The following is a 26,009-nucleotide window of genomic DNA, read 5'->3' as shown; positions in this document are numbered from 1 at the left end:
AAATTTTGCAAAATCTCAAACTCCACAACTCACTGCATGCGGCTGTCTCCATTTCTCTTCATTTTTTTTCCAAATTTTGCAAAAACTCAAACCCCACAACTCCCTGCATGCGGCTGTCTCCATTTCTCTTCATTTTTTTCCAAATCTTGCAAAAACTCAAACCCCACAACTCCCTGCATGCGGCTGTCTCCGTTTCTCTTCATTTTTTTTCCAAATTTTGCAAAAACTCAAACCCCACAACTCCCTGCATGCGGCTGTCTCCGTTTGTCTTCATTTTTTTTCCAAATCTGCAAAAACTCAAACCCCACAACTCCCTGCATGCGGCTTGCAGGCGGAGGCGCAGTGGTCCTCGGAAACTGCCTCGCGGCCCTCGAAGAAGGCGACGGCCGCTCCACCTGGACCCCCGAGCCCAACTCCCAACTCCGGCTGGACCGCGCCGGCTTCTACTGCCTGACGCAGCAGAACAGCCACGGCACAGAGCCGGGCACTGGGGACATCGCCGTGGCCTTCGGGGCCGCAGCTCGCAGCGGCAGCTCCGCGGGCGCGGCCCACAGCCCCGCAATGGCTCTCGACCGAGACGTGGCCACTTTCTGGGCTTCTGGGGCCTTTCCGGACGCCGAGGAGCACCCCGTGGCCTTCGACATCGACCTCGGTGAGTTTCCGAAAAACTTGAATTCGGAGAAGTCCTCAAGGGGCCTCGAGGCGCCGCTCACGCCGCGCCAATTCAGGAAAGAGCGCACGGCTCGCCGCGCTGCGCCTCGACTGGGAATACCCCCCCATGGCCTACAAAGTGCAAGTCAGTGCGGACGGGAAGAGCTTCACGTAGGTCTGCTGCTGCCGCTGCGGTGTCTGTACACCTCAGCCGCGGCCCGCTCAGGGACGCAGCTGAAAACGCCGCCAACCCCGCGAACCTCACTCTGGACACTCTCCCTGGACCAGTGGTCCAGCACGTGCGCATTCTGATGACCCACCCGCACACCACCAACGGCAAAGTGGGGGACCAGTACGTGTACGGCCTTCGAGAGGTCTACGCCCTCGCGAGCCGGCTGGACTCCGCCGTGGGGGACTGCAAAGAGGCAGCAAACTCCGAAGACGCGCGAGACAAGTACTTTCTGCTGCCAGTTCATGAATTCGACTCCGAGATCGCGGCCAAGATGGACTCGCTCGAGGAAGACGTGCTGCGGCGCTCCCGCGCGCTCAGCAAGAAGACGAAACTCGCAGTCGACAGCCTCGACAAGGCCAAGAGCTGCGTCGCAGAAAAAGAAAAACTCAAAACGCAAACGCAGGCGCTCGCAGCCACCGCCGCCACTCTCCAGGGCGAACTCCTCAAGCTTTCCTCCGAGAGCCAGGGCCGGGACGAGCGGGAGCTCGGCTATTTACCAGGTGACAGCAGCAACAGCCCCCAGTAGCAGCAGCAGCAGCAGCAGCAGCAGCAGCAGCAGCAGCAGCAGCAGCAGCAGCAGCAGCAGCAGCAGCGCTGCGCGCCCACCTCCTGCTGCTGCTCACACGCGTTTCTTGCAGGCGACTCCCCGAACTACCCCGCTGAAGACTGTTTCGCTGCGAAGGCCGCCAGCCCCGAGGCCCCCTCGGGGTTTTACTGGTGAGAAAAGCCAAAGGAATAAATAAAAAGAAAATAATCGATAAATAAAATAAAAGAAAACAATCGATAATTGCCGGGGGCATGCAGGATCCTGCCCCGCTGCGCGCCGCATCCGCTGCGGGTGTACTGCGCCATGGAAAGCGCCACTTCGCTGCTTTTCGTCAAACTCGGAGTTGGAGACGAAAACACAAATGTTCCCAAAGTGCATTCGCTGACTTCTCTGCGTCTGCGGTGTGCGGAGAAGGGCTTGGAGCCCTTCGTGCTGCAGTCCGCTGGCCACCTCCGGGCGCTGCAGCTGGCTCTGAAGCAAATCGGCAAGCCAATTGAGTCCACCAGATTTCAGGAAACAAACAAACTTGCGAACTCTCAGGACTTGACGAAGTCGAAAACGCAGTGCTGCCGCTGGCCCACGATATGGGCTGCTTGGAGGGGAAGTGCACGGGCGCCTACAAGGTAGAAAAAGCCAGTCACTGAATTGACTTCTAATGTGATAAAGTGCTGAACAAAGTGAAAACAGTACTGCCAATAACTGCAATTATCACTGCTAAACAGAATAGGAATAAACAGTAGGACGCTGTGAGACTTTTGTCATGTTCGAAATCGATTTAGGACCTCTTCTCGGGCACGACGGACTTGACTTCTTTGCTGCTTGAGGGCTCTACAAGTTCGAAGGCGAATCCAAAGGCATTGCCTACAGCCGGTGATTACTCAATAACTACGATAATGGATACAGAAAATCTTATTGACTCACTCAATTACTTTGCATGTTTCCCAACACCCCTGTAACAACACTCCGTCCGTGCAGGCCTGAGGCTCCCTGGAGCCGAGCCCACTTACTTCGACATCGAGACCGCAAATGTGGGAGTTATTGTCTGCTCGACAAATGCGGGGGAAGGCCAAGTCGCGCTGTGAGCAGCTGCTGTGCAAGCACACAATGCATGCAGAGCACAGCGCATGCAGGGATTGAATGCTGCATGCAGCAAAGTAATGCATGCAGTGTAAGGTTCCCGCAGGAAATGAAATGAAGTGGTGCATTCAATGAAACTTGAAATTCAACTTGCTGCACTTTGCGCCTCAGGCCACACATCGACATCGGCTGCGAGGCGTCTGCCGCTTCTCACCCGGCGTTTTTCGGAATAACCAACGTGAGCTGAACTTGAATTTCTTTTCGGAAATGCAGAAACATTTGCATTTGCATCTTCTTTCCCGAATCTGCAGACCAACATCGTGGTGGAGTGCCCGCCCGGCTGCAGCGAGGCCAGCTCTTTGCCAGTCTTCGGCACCAACGGCCTCTACTCGGACTTGAGCGCCATTTGCAAAGCCGCAGTCCACGCCGGAGTCCTTAAGGCCAGCAAGGGCGGCCTGGCCAGTGTTTCTTTGGAGAGCAGCTTGCCCTTCTACGAGGGCTCTACAAGCAACGGAGTCAAGTCGGAGGCCCTGAATACCCCCAACACCATTCAACTCACTAATGAGCTCAAGACAGACCTGCAGCAGCAGCAGCAGCAGCAGCAGCAGCAGCAAAACGGAGGCGGCCTGCCCAGCAAACGCAGGGGGCGAGTGACGCGCAGCGTTCGAATTGTGCCAGTTGCCAAGGTAAGAATTTGCTTGGGCCAAGCCCACCCTGCATGCAACTTGAATTTGAAAAAATTGAAAGTTCTGTATTTATTATATGTCGAATGCGCGAAAAATACTTTAATTGAACTAAAGTTTAACATTACCAAATTTGATTATTTGATTATTTGATTATTTGACCATGGCCTACATGCCGGCTCCGCAGGACTGCCCCATCGAGAGTCTTTCGACTTTGTCGAGTTCCTTCATCGAGCTCGCAGTCTCGACCACCGCCGGTGCTTCTGTCTCGGAAACTCCGAACGAAAAAGCTGAAGATGTGATGATAGACCCCATGATGGCTGCTGTGATCAACGACGTGCTGGGGGCCTTAGGTGGGTTGGTGGCTTTTCCTGGGTCTCAGTCTGTTTCCCGATCCCACTGTTTTGCATGCGTGCATGCATCTTGCGGCTGTTTCTTGCTGCTGCAGACGAAGTCCACGGCCTAGACCCCACAAACGTGTTTGCGGCGCAGACAGCAGCAGCAGAGGCCACTGCAGCGCTGGAAGAGGCCCTGATGCCTGCAGCGCTGCTGCAGCAGCAAGTGCTGAGCGCAACGGGCGACCTGTGAGTCCTATTGCTGCAGAAACAGCCGCTGCTGCTGCTTTCATGCAGCTTTCCTTGCTGCTGCTGCTGCTGCTGCTGCTGCTGCTGCTGCAGGCTGCAGCAGGCGGAAGGCGCAGCAACGGCTCTGCTGAACAGCTCGGGGGCCCTCGGCGCAGAACTGGAGGCACTGACACACAAATTGAGAAAAGTGGAGAAGCAGAGACAGAGCCAAACAGGCTTTCAGTCCTTCAGCCTCAACTACACTCGAGACGCCTTTTCGGATGTGTTCGAAACTGCCGACAGCTACAGAGCCACGGGGGGCCCCAGCTCCTGGGGATACGCAGAAGTGCAGCTAAATGAAGACAACAATAAAAAACAAAACAATAAAAAACAAAACAATAAAAAACACAACAATAAAACACACAACAATAAAAAATACAACAATGAGAAACACTCCAAGACCATTGGTCAGTCCGCCCCGGTGAAGGGGCGGAGGGCCACGGAAGGAACTTTTGCTTTCCTGAAGGGGCGCCGTTTCTACGACGGAGTGATTCACGTGGACTTTCTCGTGAGATGACCACGAAATTCAAATTACGAAAAAATTAAAATTAAAAAGAAAAGAACTGCCAATTAAATGTTGAAAAATAAGAACTGGCAATGAAATGGTGCTTTGCAAAACTGAACTTGTCTTCGGCTCAGCTCTTCGACAAAGGCACCGCCGGAGTCGCCTTCAGAATGCAAGACCTGCAGAACTTGCTGCTGCTGTCCGCCAGCAACGAGCCGCAGCAGCTGCTGCTGCACAGAGTCGAAGACGGCGAGGCCTTTTTGCTGCAGCAAACTGAAAGCCCCCAGTGCTGCAGCGAGAACAGCTGGAGCCGCCTGCGCATAGAGTTGCACCACGGCCGCATAAAGGTGGCCGTGGGCGCGGGGGAGAAGCACTGGAGTCCAGCGCTGGAGTGAGTGGGCCATTGGGCATTCTTAGTGGCTGCAATGAGTTGAAAAATTCAAAAAATTCAAAAAAATTAAAGTATTTTTCAAGTTTTGAGTCGAAAATGCAAAAATAAAAGTGCTTTCAAACTCCACTGCGCAGCGTCTTCGATGAACGCTTCCTCTCGGGAACTGCTGGCCTCTTCGTCTCCGGCGCCAAACGAGGAGTCCTCTTCGACAACTTCCGATTCGACGCTGCCCCTTGCTCGCCCATTTCAAAAGGCCTGCAGCTAAGACAAGGCAGCTCCAGCCGATTCCGCAGCAGCAGCAGCAGCAGCAGCAGCAGCAGCAGCAGCAGTCAGCAGCAGCAATTTCTCTGGGGCCTGCCGGCGCCGCTGAGGACCAAGGTGGGTGTTGCTGGCCTCTCCGTTGAAGCTGCTTGAAAGAAAATATATTTTGAATTCATGCGCGGCGACAGGCAGCAGCAAAGCGCCGAGCCAGCCGCAAGAAACTCAGCGAAGCAGCAGCGCCCTGGTGAGTCTTTGCTTCTTTTTGTAAAGTTGCAACTATTGCTTGAGTTGATTTGAACTAAACATAAAACATAATTGCGCCGCAGGAAAAGCTGCGTAGAGGCTGTCCACCCGCTGCAGCGGCAACACGAATGCTCTCTGATGGAAAGCAGAAACCTGAACAAGGCGAAGAGCTGCGCGGAGGACTTCTGCAGCCACTGCTGCAGCAACAGCACCTTGCTGCTCGAAGTTCCTGAAAAATATAAATGCTTGAAGAGATGCAAACAGAACCAAACGCATGCAGAGGAGCTGCACATACACCTGAGCACACTCATCGAGGAATGCACTGACACCCAAGGAGCCGGCTTTGGCCACTGCGAACAGGTACTTGAGCTAATTTGATTAATTAAAACGAACTTTGCTTCACTGAAAGTTCCTTGAAAACAAACTAACAGAGGGATGGTGCATGCGCCAGAGAGGCATGCGCGTTCTGTTGCCAAAGCAGCGAAAAAGGAGAAGAGCTCAAGGGCCCGCTGGGCCTCCACTTCCGCAAAAACAAATTAAGAGAAGTTCAAGAATGCCAAGCGCGTTGCCAGCAGCTGGGGCAGCAGAAACAAACATGGATTTCAGCCACTAAATGAATTAAGTAATTGCACGTTTGTGTGAGTCTGCATTTCTGTTCAAACTGGAGGCCTGCCAGCCCTTCTTCCTTCGAGGGATGAGCCCAGACCACAGCGCAAATCAGTGCCTCTTTTTGGTGGCCTTTTCTTTGCCAATTTAAAACTGACAACCCAACAGAAAAACTGCACAACTTTTCTAAATGTGTGCATCGACACGTCTGCCCGCACTTGCATGCACTTCCCTGCACCTCCGTGCATGCAGCTGCATGCAAGTGCTGACGCCAACGCATGCACACACTAGTGGTAGCAGAGCTCTGAGATTATCATCTTGGCTTTTTCTAAGCCCCTCTAAGCCCCCCGAGATGTCTTGAGACTCGGAAAGGGCTCTTGGTTGCTGAAAACGATCACCATGTGCTCCCACGAGATGTAACCCTGCAGCAGCGAAGTTCATGAATGGCAAACCCGCAAGTAGTGCAGCAAAAGCACGCGGGCAACGCCGCATGCAAAGTAGACACAACTGGCAAATAATAACACAAAACTGCAAAAAATAAAAAAAGAAAAATGCCGGACGGACTTTTATGTATCCCATTCTAATCAGGTTCGCGCTGATGCAAGCCATCTGCAGACAGTGCAAAAGAAGGCAACGCGCACACGGCAGAAAGAACAATTAATAAAAAGCAAAATGCTACTAAGGTGTTAAGGGGGCTTTTCTGTAAACAGAAAATGAAGGAAAATTACCAAATCACTATTTATTCAAATCATGCTGCTTGCTAGCTGGGGTGACTGAAGCTTCCTACTGGCAAGAATTACTTCAATCACAAAATAACGAAAAAAAATTAACTGAGAATTGAGCAGTTGATCTGATCAAATACGCGAATTCATTCAATTATTTATTTCCCCACTTCATCGTCGTCGAAAAGCTCGTCACTCTGCCACTTTATGGCTGCAGTGAAAACTTGAATCGGGACAATGTTGGCTTTGGATGCCAAGCCAGACTCCAACCACCACTGCTTCCTGAAGAGCAAGCCAAGCCGCAGCAGAAAGCAGCAATTTACAACAAACATATGAAGAAATTAATGGAACAACTGAGAAATATCAAAGGGGGAAACGCTTAGAAAAAGACAGAATCAGTCAAAAACTGTATTTGTATTTCAGTAACTACCAGGGGAAGGCAAGCTCTGACTGCTGCCTAGTGCTATCTCTTTTGCATGCGTTTCTCGCGCTTGATTTTGCCACTCTTTCCTTTCCTGCTGATTCATTTGCGTTTCTTACATGCGTTTCATCAGGGTGCGGAAGACAATGAACTTAAGCCGCTCCACGCACAAAATTGTGCCGTGTTTTATAAAGACGCTTTCGTGTTGCTCCTGCAAATCGTAAAGAATGAAGAAAAAAGAGGAAAACTAGACCATAAGTACAACTATTTCAAGTCTTTCCCCCCCATCTCTGACGAAACAGAATAATACGCCAAGTGCACGCAGCAGCCACAATGTAACCGAGTACACTGTGTCAGCAGCAGAGGTAAAAACGCACAAGTGCTCGGTCGAACAGCGACAGATTGCCGCTTTTCATCGCCTTAATTATGTCCAAGTAATGAGGCATCCTGAAAGAAACGAAAACACACCTACTGTTGCTTCGGTTATGGCAGGTAAAAGCTACCTCGACGAAACAAAAGGACTGAAAAATGAACGGATAAGCAAATAACCCTGAAAAGTGGGACTAAATATTGGCGACAATTGTAATAATTGCAAGCTGCACTGCACACACAGATGAGTGCATAGGTTAACGTACTGATATTTATTGAGCAACTCTGCGCTCGGCAGCTTCCCCATGCGCAGCCGCGCCGCGACGAGACATTCCAAAATATTTCTGCGGCAACGAAGAAAGACCAAACAGACTAATTTGACCATTTGAACTGGGGCAGGAAGATGAAATGAAATGACTTCGGAGCTCATTAGCTTGGAAAAGGCTATTAAACAGCACCAGACCTGGTTGAGTCAACGAAGCTACCTGGCTTTCTCGGCGCTATGTGTAGTTTAAGCTAAGTCCTGCCACAACTCACCTTCTTACGCGCATCTTTGTGGGCGGACAGTTTGAAAAAGCCCAAACCAACTCTGATTCGGACTGCAACACAAACCCAGCACTCTAGATGGTCCACTGACAGTGACTATTCGATAAGCAGACAGGTAAATATTTCGGTGGAAGAACATGAACATGTGAGTTGCCATAGTTATATCTAACTGCAGCAAAACCTAAAGATGGACAGAAGCACCGCAATCTGGGCAGTACTCAGTGGCCCTGGGAAGCTGCCTGTGAAGCCTAAAGTTCTCAAATGACTATTATCAACTCCAACCAGACAATAAATTGCTTAGCGTTTTAAATTGACGGGTTTTACCTGCTCGAATTGCTCTTGCTGCATGTAGAGCCGACCTAAATAATACCGGAAGTTCACCATGGGGCCGCGAGGCGCATGACTGAAGTTGATTTGTCTGGCGCGGCAGAAATGGAGCAACTCAAGAAACAGCCCAACAATAGGAAAAGAAAAGAAAGGCATTTGCCTCAGCAAATCCACAGAAGTTGAGAGCTCAGGGCTGAGTTCAAAGCAGGGCTTGAGGCTTCAAAGCCTGTCTCACCGTGAGTCACAGAGCTTGAGGAAGCCCGCGGCCATCTGCATATTGCCTAGCTGCAAGCAGCGCTTGATGCTCTGCCCAAGAAGCACCACGTAGGCTCCATGTCTGGCCTCCTCCCCTCTGACCTTTCCTAGCTTGGGTCTAATGGCATTTAAAATTTGTTTTGTGTATCGGTGCTGCATCTCGTCGGTGTCTGCAGCCCCCTCAGCCTCTTCCAGCAGATCTGCGCTGTCCTCGCTGCTGCTGTCCGCAGCAAACGCCGCGCGGCTCATTATCGTGCACAGCGCAGCCAGCCCAGGCACCAGCCAGGAGCAGCTGGCCGCGGGGGCCCCCACGTACAAGTCCACGTACAGATCTAGCACAGATATGCACTGCCGCACTACATCTCCCCACCTCAATGTGCACCGCAACTGCCTTAGCTTCAGAAAGGAAAAAAACAGGCGCTTAAACGCAGTGTCTGCAGCCTTCGGGAGAGAAGCCTCCTTCAGCTTGGTGTTCACTATGGCAGTCATCACTGTCTGCGGCAGGCAGGAAGCAACATTTACAAAAGATAATTTGCTGGAAAAAGCCTTCTTGGCTTTCCAATGTCCGAGCCACTGCGCGTGCTCCTGAGTCTTTTGGGTGGGCAAGTGCTGCTGTGGGGTTGTGAATCTTTGCCTACATATCTACGAGTGCGCATTTACCTAGACACTCACAGACCCACGAGTGCAAATAAGTATTAGTTTTCGGTTCTAATTTCATTTCTATGCAAGAACACTGCCTACACGGCACTCGCCGAGACAGATCATATGCGTGCGTGTCCAGAGAGGTGCAAAAACAGCCACATACAAGCAGTTATTCACACATGCACAAACAGCAGACCAGCGAACAAAACTATGTGTTCCCATAAAAACAAATGCAGCAATAAAAAGAGCAGTCGAGAATAATATGCCCCTACTTTGGCGATCACAGTGTTTGCGGGTTGGCATCAATGCGCGCCTCTTTGCTTCGGCGTGAGCCCTTTCAACTATTCAGCGCCATGCACCGGTTTAAAAGCACTAACTAGCAATTGGTAATCTCACCTCCGGCATATTTGCAATTTCCTCGTCGGGAATGATGGAATCCAAGTGGCGGATCAGCTCCGAAAAGGCTTCCCCGTTGCGCTCACTGACTGCCTGCAACATCCTACTGACCCAGCTTTCTGTCTGCTGATTCGTTGCGCGGGGCCACCGGCCTGCCCGGAGCTTCCCCGCAGGCCGCGCGTCCGCGAGCATGGTGCTGCGGTGAATGGTGTGGGAGGGCTCTCAACTTGAATTTCTTCTTGGAAGCTTTCAGAAGCTGCGCAGCGCCGGTGCTGCTTCCAAAGGCTTATGAAAGATCATCACCGAGGGCTTCTTCAGCTGGTGTAGTAACTAGTGGAGCTTTGTTGAATGGGAGAAGCCAGCTTCGAGGACCATCTGAAACCAGTTTCTTCCCGGATGTGGAGATGCTGAGAGTTAAGCTCAGCAGCTGTGTTGGTGAAAGGGCATATGGAAAGCGGGATTAATGAATATTCTAGAAGCTGCGGTAAAATAACTTTGCTTTTCTCTCTCTTAAGCAGGCGACAAACGCTCCGGTCTGCACGGGGCTGATGATGGTTTGTGTTTGGGGCTGCCTGCCGTTCATTCTATTGTTCTCACTGCAGTAAACAGCAGCGAGACAGCGGAAACCTTGAGACAACAATGGTGATTTCTTCAATTTTGAGGAGGAATGGATTTTTCAGTTTCTGAAAAGGCTCCACATTTCCCTGAAACCGCGCTGTCGCCGCCGCACCGCCGCTGTACGTTTCGGTAGTAGAGGCGCTTGCGTGACCGTTTCTCGCGGCGCATGCCTCTAGACTATTTCTTTCTGTTTTTTCGAGTTTCGATTGACTTTTTCCTTTTCTTTTAGTCCGGCCAACGAGTGCAGGCATGCCGGGCTGCACGCCTCGCCACTGCAGCAGCGTCTAGCACCGTGACCCCAGCCTACAGGCACCAGCAAGTAGAAGCCTTCCCAGTCTTTCCCAGAAACTAATGGATCTCTACCCGAGGGGGGGCCACCCCATTGGGGAAAGGGCCCCTTACGGCTCTCGGCCCCCTGCAGTGCCGATGCGTCCGCTGTCTTCCGTTGGCTCCGCCAGCATGGGGGGAGGGGCCCCTCCTTCTGCTGCAGAGGGCCCCCAAGGGGATCCTGCCACCTCTTGGGCGCCAACTCCAGCCCGAGGCGCTGACTACCGCCACCGAGGGTCTTTTGGGGGCCCCGCCTACGGGGCCCCCATGGGTGGGCCCCCTTCCGTGGGGGCCCCCGGGGGCCCCCCCTTCAACTCTTCTGCGGCCCACGCGGGCGGCGTCTGGAGCTCCCCCTTTGGACAGGGGGCCCCCCCTCGTTCGGACGCGCCCCCAACTGAGCAGGGGGCCCCGCAGATGGGCTCGGGGGGCCCCAGCGCTGAGCAGCAAGTGATGAACATGGTGCTGCACTCCGTGGCGGACAACCTGACAGTGCAGGCGGAGAAGCACGTGTCCATGCTGCAGCAGCAGTTTCCTTCGTTTTTGCTGTCTTTGCGGCCGTACTTCAGCGTGAGCCAGAGCTACGTGCGTCTGCGGCTGGGGCAGCTGCTGTTTCCCTTCAGAGCTCTTTTCATGAAAGGCTCTTCTTCGAGAATGGCAGTGGCTGCTTCTTCGGACATCAGCAGCGGCGCCGCAGCTGTCTGTACACCTGAACGCGACCTGTACATCCCGCTCATGGCTCTCACCACTTTTGTTCTTCTCGTCGGCATTCAAACGGGAACACAAGGAACTTTCTACCCGGAGCTTCTGGGTTCGACTTTCTCTCTCGCGCTGTGTCTGCTGCTGGGCGAAGTGGGGCTGCTGAAGCTCGTGCTGTACATAACGGGGGCTGCTTCTGCTGCAGCAGCAGACTTGCTGTGCTTCTGCGGCTACAAATATGTCAATGTTGCGCTGCTGCTGCTGCTGCGCATTTTGCTGGACGCGCTGGCAGCCTCGAGAGCCCCCGCAGCTGCCGTTGCTGCGGACGAGTTCGCTTCAGGGGAGCCCGCAGCTGCAGCAGCAGCAGCAGCAGCAGCAGCAGCAAACAGCCGGCCTCTCGTGTTCATTTGCTTTTTTGTCTACCTTTCGTGCTGCGCTGCAGCAGAACTCTTTGTTTTGCTCAAGCGGTCCGACGCTGCTGGCAAGGAAGCCAGAGCAGCTTACCTGCAGGGGGGCACTGCGCGGGGCTCTTGTGCCTCTTACGTTATTGCAGTCACTGCATGCATGCAAGTTCCCCTTTGCTGGTTTCTCTTGCCTTGCAAGGTTTTCTCGTCTTAGCAGCAGCAGCGGAGGCAGCTGCTCCGTCGCAGCCGCAGCAGGTGCAGCAGCAGAAACAGCTGCAGCAGCACCAGCTGCAGCGGCACCAGCTTAGCGGCAGCAGCTGCAGCAGCAGCTGCTGCAGCAAAAGCTGCAGCGGCACCAGCTTAGCGGCAGCAGCTGCAACAGCAGCTGCTGCAGCAAAAGCTTCCTTGCTGCGTGCCCCACCATAGCGAATTTGCCAGGCCGTCTGCGTGCTGCAGCGGCAACTGCAGCAACTGCTGCTGCTGCTTCGTTGTACAGGATTTCGATTTCTTACTAAGTGCTTGTTTGCTTCTCAGCTTCCGAGCCTTGTGGAACTGGGTTTTGGCTATTATAGATTTTCTCTAGGCTGCATTAATATTCATGAATATTCATGTTCAGGGGCTCGTGCATTTCTTGTCTACTGTGCATGCACTTTTGGCTGTAGATGCATCACCATGTTTGCGTTCTGTGCATGCATTTTTTCTTCTTCTCTCGGACATGTTTTCACATTTACTCTTGTGTTCGTGCATACTAACTTGTAGGAAATAACGTAGCGCTGCTCTCCTTGCAGAAGCAGCATCCGCATAGGAGTAGTGAAACTTCACTCCATATTATATCTGCATGCTGCAGACGAAACATGACTTCAACTAAATACATGAGCAATTCAAACTGTGCAAATAAATATGCCGGTACATTTAGATACATATGCGTACGGACTTCAACCCTAATACCCTAAATTAGACACAAATACAGCACTAGTGCACCACTGACAGCATATTTCGGGTCTGTGCAAGTAACTTGCAATTAATATCAATTAAAAATAAAAGCAGACCACTATTGGTTCGCTTTGCATCTGCTTGCGCGCATTTGTGTTCTTTATTGTCTACATTTCCGTGTCGTCTGCTCGCGCTCTATTTCATTACTCTGAGTTTGTGAGGACTCCAACAACACGCGGCGCCAGTAAGTGTATCTCCATTAAAACAGGAACTAAAGAAAAGTAAGTGTATCTCCATTAAAACAGGAAATAAAAAAAACGTCTGGCGAGCCATGTGCACACAAAACGGTGTGAAGAAATAAAACACGGCATCTCTCTTCGCTGTGTCTATTGTTTTCATTTTTTTCGAGATAGAGTCCTCTGCTTTTCAGCATCATTGACCACCTTTTCTTCAGTGGGAAGACCCTGCGGAAAGCCCAGACAAACACAAAACAAACCAAACACCTGAGAACTCACGTATCTATACTTTAGTGTTGTGAGGTCTGAGCCAAACACTCAGCATCCGAGGTCACGGTCTGATTTCACAATGCCGCATTTGAAATTCCCGGATTAATTAATTGTGAAGGCCCCTATATAGAATACAGGGTTTGCTGGAGAGGTGTACTCGATCCTTAAAATATTGCGTTTAGTGGCTAAGAATGAACGCTCAGAGCTTAGTGCCAATTACTTTGCTTTTCCTGATGGAATTGATGATAGCTCTTGCATGAATCTGGGTTGCCAAAGAAGACAAAGCCGCTTCCCCTTCGTCTTCGAGTTCCTGAATGTAAGACAGCACGCAAATACTCTTCGCAAACGCATGCAAATGGTTTTGCCCAAATCAAATAAGTCCTAAACCCTAAACTCTGAACTGACTGCAAAACAGAAGGACGCCTCTTGCCCTCACAGGCATCCAGCCTGTACCCTCAGAGTCAAACTGAAGGCTTTCACTCTTTGAAGTCGGACGGCGAAACCTAAATAAGTCTTGAGCTCTAAGTTCAGGTCGAACAGTTAAAGTTCTGAGCTCTACGTACCTGCTCAGTCATGCAGGCCTCCGGGAAAGGCTCCTCTTGAAGTACTTCCCAGTGGGAAAACTGCAACTGTAGAGAGGCGTGGCCTGATGCCTTAGACCTGGACAAAAAGTGGACCCAATGTAAATGTGGATGCTACAAAAATCTCAGTACAATATAACTGCAACGTGGTGCAATATTGCCCAAATATAGCCGCAAAGTCATACATGAATCCTGCAGTGCAAGCAGATGCCGGTGAACCATGAGCACAACGTAGAATTTGTTTTTATGCTCTGGCGAGGGTGCATTACGAATGAAAATCCTTTTGGCACTCATCGAGTTACGTTTACAGGCAAAAGCTTTAGAAGCCATCAGTCATTCCAGGTTCAAGATTTTTTCCTGCTGTCAACGATTAAGCTGTTTTCAACCTTGCTAAGCTAGCGCTTATGTTGTGTTATGTTTCGTAAGCTCTTGCCTTATTTCCTGACTTATTCCCGGGGCTTCCGCTGTTGGTAAAAACCCAAAGACGACAAATGATGTTTGGCCTTCCGGCACTTCCTCTTTGATTATTTTCCCTCTGCGCCTCGCCAGGACAGAATAGGCTTTGCCTATCACCCGCTGGTCGCAACTCAATGCTGTATCGTGTCGATGCACAAACAAATGAATAAACGCATCATTATTTTCATATTGAAGGAAAGCAACTTATTAAAAGCAAGAAAAGAAGAAAACAAGCAGATACTTTCGCTCATTCGGACCGCATACACAGGGACTACCAGTAAGTGGCAATTTTTCACATGCGCGTATGTTGGAGCCCTATACTGTAACTCATGTACTCCAATCATCAGAAAAATTGACAACAAAGATTTGCTCAGGAGCTTCACGGAGTTTCTGGATTTAAGACTTCAAAGGGAGCACAGAGTGTAGCGCCTACTAAATCTCAGCATTGCCTCATATATTCTGCAGAGTCCTCGTTGAAGCATTGCGGCCCTGCACGCCTCCTTCATTGCAGAAATGACCTGAAATTGCAGTGTACACGCATCCACGTCTAAGTACAGCTCAGTCAGAACATGAGGGCTGGGCATTCCCTGCTTGCTTAGCCTTGGCCGAAGTAAAAGACCAAGAATGCAAATTCAAGGACACACAAAAAGCGCAAGGGACGATCTTAGGCAAGTGGAAAAACAATGTGTCGATTAGAGTCTGCAGAAACTACGCAATCAAGCGTGCGATCCGCACATGGGTATTACTTATTCAGACAAACCACAACTCAGAAGACCACTCGTGAAGTCAGAAGCCCTTGAGAAATATGCATGCAATGCTAATAATCGTAGCCGAAAAACAGAGGTGCTCCAAATGACATAAGGCGAGGCGATTTCAAGAACTTGAATCTAAAGGTTTCAATTTGCCGGACTACAGTACAGAGCAGGCTCTACAGCCTAAACTATTAAGAAGTTGGGGGCCTGGGAGATGCACGATGAGCGCTTTAAGAGTAAAAGCGTTGGGCCTTTAAATAATAATCTAAACATATATACTTCAGAGGTTGGGTAGTCCTTCTAATAGACTCGCTCAATGTGGTGTAACTGGTGCAAATGTGGCAAGTTGCCTAATGCCTATCTTTGCATGTGGTGGCACCTAGGGAACGGCTTAAAATTAGAAAAATAGAGCAGTGAAATACAAAACGCAGTAATAGTAATGGTGAGGCAAAACTGCAGCAACAATAGTAGGATGCAATGAAGCAAATATGTGATACCTCCCCACTAGGGCTTCTGCACACCTCAGTCTCACCTGTCCTGAGCCGACATAAGAATGGACAGACAAAGGACCAGTTGTTGTTTGTTTGCCGGTCAATTTCGACTCCCGTGAACAAACACTCGCGGCTTCGTCAGCTGCCGCTGCTGCCGCTGCAACAGATGCAGCAGCAGCTGCTGCTGCTGGGTCTGCTGTTCCTGCTGCTGAAGCAGCAGGCGCGTTCTGGGGACCCCGCCGCGAGGCCCCCAAAAAGCCCTCCCCGAATGCGAGGGCCTCAACTGTGAAGGCTACACCCCTGGCAGCACAACAGCACACTGTGCGTGGCTACGCGCATGCATGCATGTCTTCGGGATTGCTTCGTACACGTAAATAATTGCGCACAAGTGTGCATACGCGTAAGTGGGTGTAAACGGATATGTGCGCTTCTTTACATGCGCCCACTTTAGACATGCTCATGTAAGTCTTCCCATATTACTGATTTTCATAGTCTTGCCCAGTTGGGGAAGCAAGTGTACATGCTGGAGGTTGGCGCGTTTTCGTGCATGAAATGACTTGCACAGCCTCGCTTGCATATAAGTACATATGCACATACATATGTAATATTTAATATTATACATTTATGCACTTTTCTGCATACTTGCATGCTCTTATACTGTCACTTTATTCGTGCATCCATGTACACGTGCATGCACTAGCAAGCAAATACGTAGCCTTTCTTTCCATGTGTGATTGTGTTAGCTGCTGCGGGTCTACTTCCTTCAAACTAAGGACCAACAATGCTTGATTGCAGCTGCCTTTTACTTAAAAGATTGCATTTGTTAGAGAAAAGACTGCATTTATTAGAATCAAATGCCTACCTAATGGGTTCTTCCGCAAGGGGCCCTGCAAGTGAGCCCAACTGAAAACCAGAGAGGACCGCCGGCAGCAAACGACTGAGTTGTGCAGACAAAGAACCTGAAAAAATTCAAAAATAAAAGATAAGTAGTAAAAACATGAACTTAGAGAATAAAACGCGCTGCGAATAAACATAAGTGCGAGCTTCGAGAAACCAGCTGTATGCAAAGCCACGACACGGTGCACGTGTTGCTGCTGCTGCAGCAGCAGCAGCAGCAACGCCACAAGCTGTTGCAAATGCCGCTGCAGCTTCAAAAATGTGAGAGCGCATTCCATTTATGAGCAAAAGGCATTGAATGGTGTGTGTATACCGCAGCATAGTGCACAACAAAGCCGTCAAATGAACTGAACACCACAATTCTTTTGCAAATTTGAAACAGAGGAGCCCTTGAATGCAAACCCTTGCAGCATTCATTGATTTCCATCTCTTTACACAAATTTTTATAAATCCCAGTTTCACCTGAAATGTTTCTTGCAGCACCAAGAGTCATAGCGCCCTCGCACTCTGCGGAAATCCATCCCAGTGGGACCCCCTCGCCGCCCTGCTGCACCGCCGGGGCCTCTTGCTGCCACTTCTGAGGACCTCCAGCTGAAACCTCTTGATCTCCATCAATTGGAGATGTTTCTTTGAATAAAACACTCATATTACTAGCTGAGAAAAGCGCCGTGGTGGCCCCCCCGCTTAAAGTCAGGCCCCACAGCCTACCAGGGGTCCCCTCAAGGGGCCCCCCAGCCCTCCCTTTGGCCGCAGTCCTTTCCTCTTGATCTTCTTCAGTCCAGATTCTGTTTAACTGCGCCTCAATTTCAACAGCACATGACTCCAAAGCAGCCACGCTGGCTTCTGGGGCCCCCTGCAGGTTCTCTTGGGAATCCTGAGCCCGAAGGAAACGCGCTGAAGGAATCCGACTTTTCAAAACTCGCAAAATGTCGGTTGTGTTGTCTGTCAGCCAGTCTGTCACTGCAAAGAAATCGAGACAAGGAGCGGGCAGAGGAATAAATGTCACAAAAAGTGGAAAAAAACACAAACAGATAAAACAGAAGACTTGGCATGTGAATGCAAAGAAGACGAAATGTAAAGAGAAGCCAAGACAGCGCAACTGCTCGGGGCTTTCTTAGGGCCTGTCAAACAAGATCTAAATTTCAACTAAGCCCCCATTCTTCATCACTGTCAATCCTGTCACAAAAGGCCCCAGGAGGTTTTGTTGGCTTTTTCAAAACTCCCATGTAGCCTTAAAGGGAAGCCTCTGAAGGAACAAGCTGGCACGTGGGGGCCCCACAAGGGCCCCCACTAGGGGCCCCCACTAGGGGCCCCCACTAGGGGTCCCAAGTCTTTGTTCTGTTGTATTCAACTTCATGGTTTCGCCTTACCCCTATCTGGCATGCGCTGCGCCTTCAAGACAATTGTGATGGGGCTGTCCGGGGTACCTCCTATGCAGACGGAATTGCTGCTGCGGTGGGCTTTTAGCCAGGCAGCAAATTTGTCTTCTGCTGCCACAGCAGCACCTGCTGCAGATGCATCTGCTGCTTCTGCGGCTTCTGCTGCATCCGCTGCCAATGCTGTTGTTGCTGCTGCTGCTGCTGCTGCACTATCCCCCCCGTCTCGCCAAACAGGCACCCATGGCGGGAAAGGTACGCGGCGCGAAAAAGATAAAGAAAGAGCCCCTGAGTCAGCTCCCTCTGCTTCTGATGGAAATGCCAAAGTTTCTCTTATTGCTGTCATTGGAGGGGAAACTGAACAAACAGCAGCCCCAGACGTAAACGCAGCTGCTGCAGCAGCGAGCCGGCAAGCCGCAACCGAGGCAGCAGCAGCAGCAACAGCAGCAACTGAGGCAGCAACAGCGCCAAAGTCAGACTAAAGCTCATGAGTTCACACGCATACAGCCCATTTTGCTGCACATCTAAGAACGAACTGTATGAGCCATTGCACTGTATGGATCACCTCTTCGCAGCGCCTACTGTCACAAACGTTTTTGGAACTTGGCTTTCTACTATTCATCATCATTATTTACTATCAAAGTATATGATTCGTTTGTACTATTTGCTGTTCAATTCGTTTGTACTATTTGCTGTTCTACTCTAGAGGTGTGATGCTGATAAGATGTTGTAAGATAAAATGATTTGGGATTCTAACATGATCACCTTTGAGGCAGCGCAGCCTCTCAGCGCTTCAGAGCTAAGTACATATTTCCCACTAAGTGAATCTGAGCTGTTGAATAAACATTAAAAACTCTCCGAGTGGCACAAATTAAATTCAGCCAAAAAGTCCAACAGCTCACTTACCTCTTATAGGCACTCGGGCGTACAGCACCTCTAAGTCTTTCAAAGACGTTTCTAAGTGGACTTCGCCGCAGCAGCCCAGCAGCAACTCTCCGCTGTCCAATACTGACAACTAACGAAAAACGCACAAAAATACAAAAAAATAAACAAAAAAAAGCAGATGCATGCAGAGGCATGCAGGGGGATGGCCCAAGACGAAGATGGTATGGAATTCGGCAAGCAAAACGGGAAAGCGGTTTCGGATTTGCGACTTTGCGCATAAAGTTCAAAACCTACTTCTAAAGAAGGGTCTGCAAGAAAGAGCTGAGCCACTCCCAACAAAAACTGCTGAGAGTCCTCCAAATTCTCCGACTCAACAGCAACACGCACTATTGCAGACGACGCCTGCGACACAGTAGTAGCAGCAGCAGAGCCACAGCTACCAGCACGAGCAACAGCAGCACAATCACGTGCAGCAGCAGCAACCGCACTAATTCTAATAGCGGCGCCACCAAGAATGGCAGCAGAATCACGTGCAGCAGCAGGAACCGCACTCATACTGACAGTGACTGCAGCAGCAGCACCACACCAGAACTGGCGGCAGCAGCAGGGAAGCACTGGCAGCAGCAGCTGCAGCTGGACTTGTGCAGCGGCAGCAGCAACATCTGGCGTCACAGACCTTCGAATATGGGGAAACAAGAGAAGGGCAAGAGGGGTCATTGCTAAGGGTCGAGCACCTGAGAGCTCCTTCCATGGCTAGGGGACCCCTGCGGTGTATATCCAACTCATCAGTGTACCGACAAGGGTTTTCTGTCTGCATAAGGCAGCCTCCTGATGCCCGCAAACCCTGAATCCAGCTGGTCACATCCCTCACAACATCTTTGAAGGCCCCCTGGGGGGCCCCCGAGGCTGCCTCTTTGGGGGCCCCCGCGGGCACCAGAGAAAGCGCCACTACAGAGCCTGCTGTGGCCTCCTTGACGGGCCGGAGGTCTTGGCCAAATAGAAGATAAATTCCCTCTACAACATACTGCTGCTGATTCAGTTTGCGCTGCGCGGAAACACTCGAGGAGTTTCCCCCAGAGCTCCCTGCGGAGGACAGAGAGGGAACACCACCCCTTGGGTCTTGTGTTTCTGAACAAACGAAAAGAGTCATTCCGCACTCTAGGCGGCCTAGAAATATCCGACTAAGGCCAACGAAACCAGTAATTGCCTCGAGGCCTGCGGGACACAGGGCAGGGCAAACAAAAGGGCAGAAAGTGGAAACGTGAAAAATGTGAAACACGAAAAAGATGAACATGAATTAAGCGAAGATCACAAAAACACTGAAGCACGAGAGAGAAGAATACACAAAGAGCTAGTGCGGGTGACTCAAAAAGCTTAGAAGTAACTCAATTTGAAATGAAGTGCAGAAAAAGACGGTGGCTGATGTTTCCAACGACGATCCCAAAATAGGCACTTCATGGCATTCATCGTAAAGCGACTGTCGAACACAAATAGCAAAGTAGATGTGACTTGATAATGGGCTATCTGTATACGCATGATCAAAAAAAAGCTGAATTCGACGCCCACAGTTGTTTGCAGGCCGCAAGAAAAACAGTTTGAAGCAAGTGAATCAATTTATTCACAAGTATCCAGTACCCTGTAGCGTGTCGCCCGTTAGTCGTAAACTTGAAATGTCCGCAGCCAAGAACTTCGCCACATAAACCAGCAAAAGGTCTTCCTTGGGGGTTCCCCCGGGGAGGCTTCCCCGTGTCGTACACTGGGAACCCCCCTGGGGAATTCCCTGAAGACTTTCTTCTCTAGAAACCTCCTGATGAGGCTTTCCAGAAGCCTTTTGCATGCAGGAAAGATCCAGAGAGGGGCAGAGGCGGTGAAGGCGCTGAAAAGCCGCTGCCACTGGATTAGGTACTCTTAGAACTATTGTTTCCTAAGAAGGCGCAGAAACGCGGCGAGAAAGAGAAAGAACGAAATGAGAAAACATAACAAAGATGGAAATGGCGGTGCCTATGCGCCAACGAAGCAGTAGACATGCAAGAAATGAAAAATAAAATGAGGCCAGCAGCAGCAACGACGCAGAAGCTGCTGCAGTGCTAGCTGCCTGGCTAGCTACACAAGCAAGCCATTTGCATAGGCATATTACGCAGCACAGCAAAGCAGCAAATGGTCTGGCTATTGCATAAAATTGAAACATGAGTGCATAAAAATGCACATGTTGGCACTCTGGCTCTTCTTGATGTGCACGAGTTCAGTCTTGATCACAAATTTCAATCAAATAGACTACTCTGCAGCAGCACAAGTCTTGAGTTTAATAAGCTCAAGAGCGCCTGCGCTGTGGCTCACAAGTAAGGTTTCGCCTATGGGCAGCCACCGCGCCATGAAGGCTGCCACGATATCTCCGACCATTTCTTCTTTAATTTTGCTTTTTTCAGCTGCTCTTTGCTGCCTCGTTGCAGACAAAATGCGGCGAAGTTCCTTTTCGAGTTCTTCGACTCCCTCTAAGCTCAGATTCCGAGCCATTCCGCAAAGACGAGCCAGCCTGTCGTCCTCCTCTGGGTTGCTCTGAGTCTTCTCTTTGAAATTCGTTTCTGATGAAGCTCCACCAGCAGCAACTTTGTAAAGTTTCCAAATCGGCTCAAACAAAAGCTGCTCCGCCATGCGCTGCTGCCCAGAGGTGAAGGGAGAGGATCTGACTTCGATGTCAGGGAGGGCAGCAGCAGCTGGCCCGTCTTCATTTGCTGTTTGCTGCTTAGGTTTGCGTCTTCGAATGTATTTGTCGCCCCACAAGGCGCTGCAGAGCTTCGAAAAAGAAGAAGCCGGCAGACCCAGCTGAGACAGAAGGGTCTTGCTGACGAATGATGGAATGGAGAAGCACCAGCCGTGGAGAGCCGACGCAAACAACACATTACCTAAAAAAAGCGAGAAATAAATCAATCACAAATGAGCGAATTTGCAAAAATGGACTTTTGATTGCACAGAAATGCATTCAGTTTCACGCCAGAAAAGGTGAATGCATAACCTTGGGCGCGGACATGCATACTTTTCCAAGTTTGCATGCGCTCGCAACTTGTAAATAACGCAATACAAACAAAAATACGTTTTCAAACGAGAAAATGAACACTTAACTCGGCTCAACATGAGAAAGCAACTAATTGCAATGATGAAGATGCATCAGTTGCAACAGCAAACTCCAAATGCACTGCATAAAAGGCCTTTTAAGTAGTGCATGCAAATGCACTACTTAAAAGGCCTTTTCAAGTTTATCTTCCAAAGTTTCCCGTGGGGCCTCACTGAAGGCCGGAAATCAGAATCTTTCGGCAACTCTTTGTGCTGCAGTAACCTGTGTTGTTCTCTTCCCAACTGACCTCTTGAGGGAGAGAATTCGAGTTTATTTGCGGAGTCTCCATCGAAATAAACGAATTCTCCTGAAGGGTCCCCGAGGGGGCCCAGAAACTGCACCTTTGCTGCTGCTGCTGCTGCTGCTGCTGCTGTGCTGCTCGGCCGGCCCCCCGAGGCTGCCACGGGCAATGCTGCCTCTCCTTCCGCAAGAAAAGCTTCTGCACAAATATGCTGGTGAAGACGCGCATTTAGCTGAGAGGCAGCAGCGCAGGAAAAGAAACAAAATGTCAATTCAGACAAAAATAAAGACAAAAGAAAAGCAAATAGTTCACTGTTTGCTTATGAACGCGTCCAGTTTGACTGCATGCACTTGTCAAAACGAGCCTACGCAGCATCCATGCAATATCCACATCTAGACAAATGCCAACAATATTATTCTTCCATCTGCATGCGCTTTTATAAACATTTAAATGCATGCAGTGGTGCACACAGGAAAGTTTCGCCTCATGCTTTGTGTGGCTACGAATACACATACTTTGTATGCGAAGGCACACAGACCCAGAAACACTAATGCATGCATAGAATCACAGCTACAATTGCATGCATGCGTTTGCATTTGTTTCTAAAACATATAAAAACTAAAACAAATAAATGCATTGGTCTAGATCTTTTCGAAACATTCAGTAACTTCGACGGGGTGAACTGCAGCTTTACTTGTTCCAGCATGTCTTGAAATTTGGCGTAGGCATCCTTGGGCGACAGCTGGAGTTTGCTGATCAGTTTGTCCACTTTTGTGAAGATCAAAAGAGGCAAAATGTTTTCTTTCAAAGCACAAGACAAAGCAGAAAGTGTTTGAGGATAAATTCCTTCTACAGAATCCACCAGCAGCAAACAGCCGTCCGAAAGCCGCACGCCCGCGTGAACCTGTTCAACAAAAATTCAACAAAGAAGTCCGCAAGAAAGCAAAGATCTTTGGCGAATTTTGGGGACTTTTTAGCTTTTTATTGAATGCATGCAACATGAATTAGCAAAGTGTCGCGGGGTTTCTGAAATAACTTGCTCAAATGCCTTCGTTGAATTTTTCTTTGCCCAGATTCGCATGCGTTTCATGAATAGTTCGCGACAAAAAGAGAAAATAGAGAGGATAAATAAGTCAAAAAGAAAACATATTATGAATGCAGAAATGAAAAATAGTTTTATTTGACATTTTTGAACTTTCACTTTTTCCACTTTCGCCTGTCTGCCACATCTCTGTGGAAAGCCAGCGCCACCAACTGGCTTTTGAAATGGACAAAAGCGAAAAAAGAAAATAAAAAAAAGAAAAACAAAAAAGGAAATAAACTCAAAACAACTCTTTTCTCATTCATTCACTTATTTGCTTCTACTTTTCTCCATTTACCTCCGACGCAAAGTCCACATGCCCAGGACAGTCTATCAAATTTATCATATACGGCGAGCTCGTGGGGGCCCCCCTGCCGCGCTCCTTGGGGGCCCCCCCGGGGGCCCCCCGTGGGCCCCCCCCTGGGGGCCCCCCCGAGGGCCCCCCGAGGGCCCCCCCGGGGGTTACTCCCGGGGGCCCCCCGGGGGTCACCCCCGGGGGCCCCCCTGGGGGCCCCCCTGAGGGCCCCCCTGGGGGCCCCCCAGGGGGCCCCCCAGGGGGCCCCCCAGGGGCCCCCGAAGCGTGGGGGAGTTGGGAATCTGCTGTGGGGTTTTGGGAAGTTTGGGGACTTCTGAGGGGGCCCTGTGGGCGTCTTTGGTAAAGCAAAGAAACTACACTTGCTTTGATTGTAATTTGGCGATTTTGTTCATCTTGTCTTGAGTCCAAAAAGCGAAGTTTGGCAGCAGAGGCCTCAGTGATGAAGCCATTTGTGGCCAACAGGCAGTCCGACAGAGAAGTCTTTCCTGAACAGACAATTCAAACAAATCCGAAACAAACAAAACTCTAAATACCATTTAAACCAATAAATCCCAGAAATGCTAATTCTGAATGCTTAGCACAGCCACTGGGGCTTCAAGGGGCCTCAAGGGGGCCCCTAGGGGCCCCAAGAGGGGCCCCTAGAGGCCCCCAGGGTACCGCCCTAGGGGCCCCAAAAGGGGCCCCTAGAGGCCCCCAGGGTACCGCCCTAGGGGCTCCGAGGAGGGGCCCCCAGGGGCCCCCAGCGCAGCACCCTAGGGGGCCCCACGAGGGGGCCCTGGCGGCCCCCTTGTGATGCATTAGGGGCCCCTTTTGGTGTTTTGAAACGGCGGTCCAAGAAGACCCTTTTAAGACCCCAAAGGGGCCCCAAAGGGGCCCCAAAGGGGCCCCAGGGGGTCCCCACGGGGCCCCCAGGGGGCCCCCAGGGGGCCCCACGGGGCCCTCAGGGGGCCCCCAGGGGGCCCCAAAGGGGGGCCTTTGGAGGCCCTCGAGCCGGTGGGCTAAAGTGCATGCAAAAGGGAAAAGCCCTACAAAGAAAGCCCCAAAGAGCCACAAGTAAAGACTGTTTCAAAAGCCACGAGATACACAGCTGGGCCACTCAGCAAGGCCTGTGGGGCCCCAAAGTGAGAATAAAAAGAGAGTTTAAATGGATCTTTTTAAAGGATTCTTAACGCCAGTTCATTAGAAGTTGTTAATTCGAAAAACCCGAGACCTAAACCCTCAAAAAAACCCCAAAATGGCCTTTTTTAGATGCAAAAGTATCTTTTTTTTCGGGAAATACCCCGAGAGCTGGGGGGTTCAGAGCGGGGGGCCCACCAAGCCGCGGCGAAAGACCTATTAATGCGACCACTGAGGAAATACTTGCGAAAGAATTGGAAAACAAAAAAGAAATGGAGTTAATTGGGACTTAAAAGCAGGAAAAAAGAGGCGAGGGAGCCGGCGAAGCCCCGAAGTTGTACTGATTTCGGGGTCTGGAATTCAAGTTTGAGATTCAACTTTCCCCCCGACTCCCCAGTGCTCACCGTGGTCTACATGTGCAAGAATTGAAATATTTCGCACAAATTCGGGAGAAGAAAAGTTCAGTTTCCGGGCCATTGGGGCGGCGGCGCTGGCAGCAACGCAGCCCGTCAGCTTCAGCTCGCCGGGGAAACCCGAGCCTCCTCGGGCAGCTAGCCGCGCACTTTGAAGGCAAATCTCTCAAATTTTTAATTTAAAATTCAAAATTTAACCCAATTGCCGCTTTCGGGGCTTCAAAAGACCCAGGACACGGGGCCCGCCGCTGCAGGGGCCCCCGCGGGGGCCCCACGGGGGCCCCGCGGCAGCGCCAGTACCCCCGGGGGCCCCTGGGGCCCCACACTTTGCTGCAAAGTGCCGCCAGCCCGTTTTTTGCTGCAGATTGCTGCTGATGAACATTTGCTGGTGCTTGCTGCTGGGGAATTCTAAAAGAGAGAAAAAAGGGTTTAAAATAGACTATTTTGGGGCTTTCTAGGCCTGCTGCTGCCTGTAGGGAGCCTCGAGGGTAACTTTTTGTCATTTTTGCAGCTTTTTAATGACAAATTTCTCCAATTTATTTGTTTTGTCTTTATTTTCCGGTTTTTTGAAACTTGGGTTGCTTTAAAAACCCCTTTTTGGCAAACTTTTCAAGTTTCTCGCCTTTCATCCCCGTCTTCGCAGGGTAGCAGCAGCAGCGCGCTGCTGCTGCTGCTGCTGCTGCTGCGGGTGCGGATTCTTTTCGGGAAAACTGCAGCAAGAAATACAACTTTGCGCTAAATAACAACAAATATTCATTTCTGAAATAAAATTAAATGTTTAGAGTGAAAAAGAGACACAAAAAGACCCAAAAACGGACAAAAATGAAACTTTTCTGCACAGACTCCACAAGGCTGCTGCTGCAGCAAACGCTGGACTTGCGGTGTATAGACACCTTCTGCGCTGTGTCTCTGAATCTGCTTCTTGAAATCAAAGTCAGAAATTGTCAGTTTATTGTTTTTAATAATTTAAATAATTGTCTCCTTTCGCCTTAATTGTCTTCTTTTGCTTTAATTAGCTCCTGTCTACTGCTGCCTGCTACCCCGCTGCAGCAGCTAGAGGGACCTGCATCTGGAACTGCCACAAACTATTCAAGTTGAATGCACTTTTATTTGCCCCGCATTGGCAGCAGCAAACTTCACCTGCTGCAGCAAAGTTCGTCTGCTGCAGCGCGGGAAAGCTCCCTTGCTGCAGCAAAGTTCGTCTGCTGCAGCGCGGGAAAGCTCCCTTGCTGCAGCAAAGTTCGTCTGCTGCAGCAAGGCTTGCCTGCTGCAGCAAAGTTCGTCTGCTGCAGCAAGGCTTGCCTGCTGCAG

The 26,009-nt window shown here is 50.4% G+C and overlaps 4 protein-coding genes across 4 annotated transcripts; 2 read left to right on the top strand and 2 right to left on the bottom strand.

Annotated features, from left to right (window-relative positions):
- Positions 1–318: 318 nt before the first annotated feature.
- ENH_00059550 (LCCL domain-containing protein / F5/8 type C domain-containing protein, putative) lies at positions 319–5,123 on the top strand (the record flags this gene model as incomplete). The annotated part of the gene is made up of 14 exons (XM_013581896.1): positions 319–800; positions 863–1,383; positions 1,522–1,600; positions 1,688–1,824; positions 1,971–2,053; positions 2,210–2,300; positions 2,406–2,508; positions 2,679–2,745; positions 2,819–3,193; positions 3,378–3,543; positions 3,639–3,774; positions 3,868–4,321; positions 4,453–4,709; positions 4,844–5,123. 14 exons carry the CDS (start codon positions 319–321, stop codon positions 5,121–5,123), a joined length of 3,231 nt encoding a protein of 1,076 aa, XP_013437350.1.
- A 1,034-nt stretch (positions 5,124–6,157) lies between these two features.
- Positions 6,158–9,689, bottom strand: ENH_00059540 (proteasome PCI domain-containing protein, putative; the record flags this gene model as incomplete). The annotated part of the gene is made up of 10 exons (XM_013581895.1): positions 6,158–6,241; positions 6,384–6,428; positions 6,712–6,823; positions 7,082–7,173; positions 7,340–7,409; positions 7,598–7,675; positions 7,869–7,930; positions 8,202–8,295; positions 8,440–8,954; positions 9,498–9,689. 10 exons carry the CDS (start codon positions 9,687–9,689, stop codon positions 6,158–6,160), a joined length of 1,344 nt encoding a protein of 447 aa, XP_013437349.1.
- Positions 9,690–10,466: 777 nt separating this feature from the next.
- On the top strand, positions 10,467–11,756 carry ENH_00059530 (Golgi coiled coil protein GCC185, related, related; the record flags this gene model as incomplete). The annotated part of the gene is made up of 1 exon (XM_013581894.1): positions 10,467–11,756. The coding sequence occupies one exon, from the start codon at positions 10,467–10,469 to the stop codon at positions 11,754–11,756; it is 1,290 nt and encodes a 429-aa protein (XP_013437348.1).
- Positions 11,757–12,870: 1,114 nt separating this feature from the next.
- ENH_00059520 (elongation factor Tu GTP-binding domain-containing protein, putative) lies at positions 12,871–24,762 on the bottom strand (the record flags this gene model as incomplete). Its single annotated transcript, XM_013581893.1, has 16 exons — positions 12,871–12,939; positions 13,202–13,291; positions 13,545–13,641; positions 15,292–15,561; positions 16,124–16,220; positions 16,621–17,118; positions 17,529–17,891; positions 18,441–18,549; positions 18,714–18,821; positions 19,096–19,634; positions 20,055–20,343; positions 20,757–21,322; positions 21,779–22,004; positions 22,467–22,676; positions 23,152–23,654; positions 24,690–24,762. 16 exons carry the CDS (start codon positions 24,760–24,762, stop codon positions 12,871–12,873), a joined length of 4,107 nt encoding a protein of 1,368 aa, XP_013437347.1.
- Between the last annotated feature and the right edge of the window lie 1,247 nt (positions 24,763–26,009).

Source organism: Eimeria necatrix, genomic scaffold (genome assembly GCF_000499385.1).
Source record: "Eimeria necatrix Houghton genomic scaffold, Enh_scaff505, whole genome shotgun sequence".
In the NCBI taxonomy this organism is placed as follows: domain Eukaryota; phylum Apicomplexa; class Conoidasida; order Eucoccidiorida; family Eimeriidae; genus Eimeria; species Eimeria necatrix.
Note: the sequence above shows the minus strand (reverse complement) of the source record. Positions and strands in the feature narration are given on the sequence as shown.